This window comes from Enoplosus armatus, chromosome 10 (genome assembly GCF_043641665.1).
Source record: "Enoplosus armatus isolate fEnoArm2 chromosome 10, fEnoArm2.hap1, whole genome shotgun sequence".
Classification (NCBI taxonomy): Eukaryota; Metazoa; Chordata; class Actinopteri; order Centrarchiformes; family Enoplosidae; genus Enoplosus; species Enoplosus armatus.
Window position 1 is genome coordinate 11,846,072 of NC_092189.1, and position 3,809 is coordinate 11,849,880.

Genomic DNA, 3,809 nt, shown 5'->3' on the forward strand with positions numbered 1-3,809 from the left:
ATGGCACACAATGGATATTCAGCGGCTGGCCTGCTTTACAGCGTTGGTTTCTTTCTTCAGCTGCTTCACATCGGTAACGGAGACGTGAGCTTTTCTATTCCCGAGGAAGTGAAACCCGGATCTGTCATAGGAAACATAGCAAAGGACCTTGGACTGAACGTGGGGAAATTATCTGCTCGAAAGGCCCGCATTGACAGCGGGCTGAACCGTGAACGGTACTGTGACATAAATCTTAACACTGGAGATTTGATTGTAGCTGAAAGAATTGACAGAGAGGCGCTTTGCGGCGAAAAGGCATCTTGTATCATTCAATTTGAGTTAATCTTAGAGGCACCCCTTGAGTTGCACCGCATTTCACTACAAATACAAGACATCAACGATAATCCGCCTGTTTTTACTAAAGATGAAATCAAGATAGAAATCAATGAATTGGCTATAAAAGGATCTCACTTCCGTGTGTTGGAGGCACATGACATAGATATCGGGCAAAACGCTGTTCAAAGCTATGCGTTAGAGACGAACAATTATTTAGTGTTGAAAATTCAGTCAAAATCAGATGGGGGTAAATTTGCAGAGCTAGTGTTGAATAAGGAATTAGACCGCGAGGAACAGCAGGAATTGAGATTATTGCTAACTGCATTAGATGGAGGCAGTCCCCGAAGAACTGGCACTGCAACTGTGCATGTGACTGTCCTGGATGCTAATGATAACGCCCCAGTGTTTACCCAGGCCGTTTATGAAGCCATTCTGCCTGAAAACTCTCCTCTAGATACTGTAGTGGTTACAGTGGCTGCAGCTGATGCAGATGAAGGTCTAAATGGTGAGGTGATTTATGAATTAAGTCGTATATCCGAAACGGGTAGAAGAGTATTTGCTTTAAATCACACCACAGGTGAAATTAAGGTGATAGGGCCTTTGGATTTCGAGAAAGAGTCAATGTATGAAATGCGCGTAGACGCCAAAGATGGATACGGCCTTACCTCAGATTCCAAAGTGATAATTGAAATCTCCGATGTTAATGACAACCCCCCTGAAATCAATTTGAATTCTCTTAATAGCCCCATACCTGAGAACGTGTCACCTGGTACAGAGGTGGGCATCATTAACGTGCAGGACAGAGACTCTGAGACTAACGGACAGGTCCGCTGCTCCATTCAACAAAACGTCCCCTTTAAGTTGGTTCCTTCTATTAAAAACTATTATTCTCTGGTGACCACAGGACAACTGGACCGTGAACTAGTGTCTGATTACAACGTTACAATCACTGCCACTGACGAGGGCTCTCCACCTCTGTCCTCCTCTAAAACTGTTGAGTTATCTGTAGCAGACATCAACGACAACCCGCCTGTGTTTGAGGAACAGTCCTACAGCGCATATGTGACTGAAAATAACAAACCTGGCTCCACTTTATGTTCCGTTACTGCTCGAGACCCCGACTGGAGACAAAACGGTACAGTGGTTTATTCTCTGTTACCCGGTGAGGTGAACGGTGCCCCGGTGTCCTCCTATCTATCTGTCAACGGAGACACGGGGGTGATCCACGCTGTGAGGTCGTTTGATTATGAACAGTTCAGGAGTTTTAAAGTCCACGTGATGGCCAGAGACAACGGTTCTCCTCCGCTCAGCAGCAACGTGACCGTCAGTGTGTTCATATCGGACGTGAACGACAACTCTCCTCAGATACTGTACCCCGCCCCGGAGGGCAACTCCTTCATGACCGAGCTGGTCCCCAAAGCTGCACACGGAGGCTCTCTGGTGTCCAAAGTGATAGCGGTGGACTCGGACTCCGGACAGAACGCCTGGCTGTCCTATCATATAGTGAAGTCCAGTGATCCGGGACTTTTCACTATCGGTCTCCACAGCGGAGAGATCCGGACACAGCGGGACGTTTCTGAGTCTGACAGCATGAAACAGAACCTTATTGTGGCAGTGAAAGATAACGGACAGCCCTCTCTCTCCGCCACCTGTTCCATGTATTTACTTATTTCTGATAACTTGGCTGAGGTGCCCGAACTGAAGGATATTTCTTACGATGAGAAGAACTCCAAGCTGACTTCTTATCTGATCATCGCACTGGTTGCTGTGTCCACGTTCTTTCTGACCTTCATCATCATCATCCTGGGTGTGAGGTTTTGTCGCAGGAGAAAGCCCAGACTGTTGTTTGATGGAGCAGTCGCCATCCCCAGCGCTTATCTCCCTCCTAATTACGCAGATGTTGACGGCACAGGAACTTTACGCAGCACTTACAATTATGACGCCTACCTGACAACAGGGTCTAGAACCAGTGACTTTAAGTTCGTGACGTCTTACAATGACAACACGCTGCCTGCTGACCAGACTCTGAGGAAGAGTCCAGCAGATTTTGCTGATGTGTTTGGTCGGCCTGATGAGTCTCCAGAGGTAGGCTCATACATGTTTGTTTTTCATATTTAACGTTGATTGTGACCTATTTGCGGTATTGTGACGAACGGTATCGCTTTGAATATGAATATTTCAGTATGCATTAGGTCATGAAACCATAAGCCGCCATATTTGTTTTGTATGTACTTTGGTTTTTGGCGTAATACTCCATATTTATGAGGTGAAAAGCATGACCGATGAGTCACTGTTTTGTTGCCCTTTATACATTCCTTCAACAATATAGCAGGTTTGATTTCAGTTTTGTTTGGCTTTTAAACGTCTCATCCAATGCTAGATTACGATTTTATATCGTTTCCTCAAGTTCTGGGTCGTATTCTTTTATAATGAAGGGAAATTTCCGCCCAGTAAGCATGAATCCCGTCTATTGCAGGTGAAAAGACGTCTGTCTTGGCATTATGTGTTCCTTTCATCTCATCAAAGCTTAACGTAGCATTTTATCAAAGTTTCATTTTGTATGTGTTGTAGTTTTTAGAATCGCAAGCTGATCAAACGTGTGCTTACGCGACAAACAAAATGCTGAACCAGCCATTTTTACGTATTCCAATCACCTGTTGCAAATGCGATGTTGATTTCCAGCATTGATCATATTTTGATTTCCTTAATTGATTAAAATCCAAACCGTTTGCTCAATATATTTGCACATTTCTGAGCGTATCGATGTGGCCCTCCGACATTGCTTATCTACCACATATGCCTTGGATTCCATATTTACATGTATTTGTTGTTAACCACGGAATGATGCACAGAGGAAGTAAAATAGCCTCCTAAAATTTGTTGAATAAATGTAAAAAATAAGATGAAAGTATTTTCTAGGCCTCATGATGTTTCGAATTGGAACAAGTGTTTGCCATTATCAGTTTATAAATGTTGTAATACATATTTTATCTCTTGAAATGTAAGACCAGAATGATTATTTCTATTATTATTATGGTGATCAATCTGTCTGATACTTTATGAACGGAAATTTTAAATGAGACAAATCTTTGGATGTAATCCTCGCTTTTCAAACGCTGTCCATGGTGCTGACTTGTGTTTTATGTAAATGCGCCTGTTAAACCAAACTCAAAACATCCCAGTAAAATAATTTTACTTCTCGTCTTAACATTGAAGTATGGCATTGCAGTGCTGATCATGGCAGCAACTATGTCACCTTATGCTGGGCGAGTCGTTGTTTATTTGTAATATTCCAAATAAACTCACGGCGTCGCTGCTCACTCGCGGATATGAGGAGTTTTATTTCTCCACCCACTACAAAAGGAGTAATTCTAGCACTAAAACCAGAGCTGCCATTGTTGTCAGAGCGGCGTACGTTAAATTTACCATTATATTTTAATTTTATCAACAACAAGGCACATTTGCGCGTCCTTAATTTTTTTTCTGGAATAACA

General features: G+C 43.1%; 1 protein-coding gene across 1 annotated transcript; it reads left to right on the forward strand.

Moving 5' to 3' along the window:
• Positions 1-2,433, forward strand: LOC139291759 (protocadherin beta-15-like). The gene has a single exon (XM_070913862.1). The coding sequence runs from the start codon at positions 1-3 to the stop codon at positions 2,431-2,433; it is 2,433 nt and encodes an 810-aa protein (XP_070769963.1).
• The last annotated feature ends 1,376 nt before the right edge of the window (positions 2,434-3,809 follow it).

What these genes read in the sequence shown, in the direction of transcription:
- LOC139291759 (XM_070913862.1), top strand. Translation starts at nt 1, where the DNA reads ATGGCACACAATGGATATTCAGCGGCTGGCCTGCTTTACAGCGTTGGT.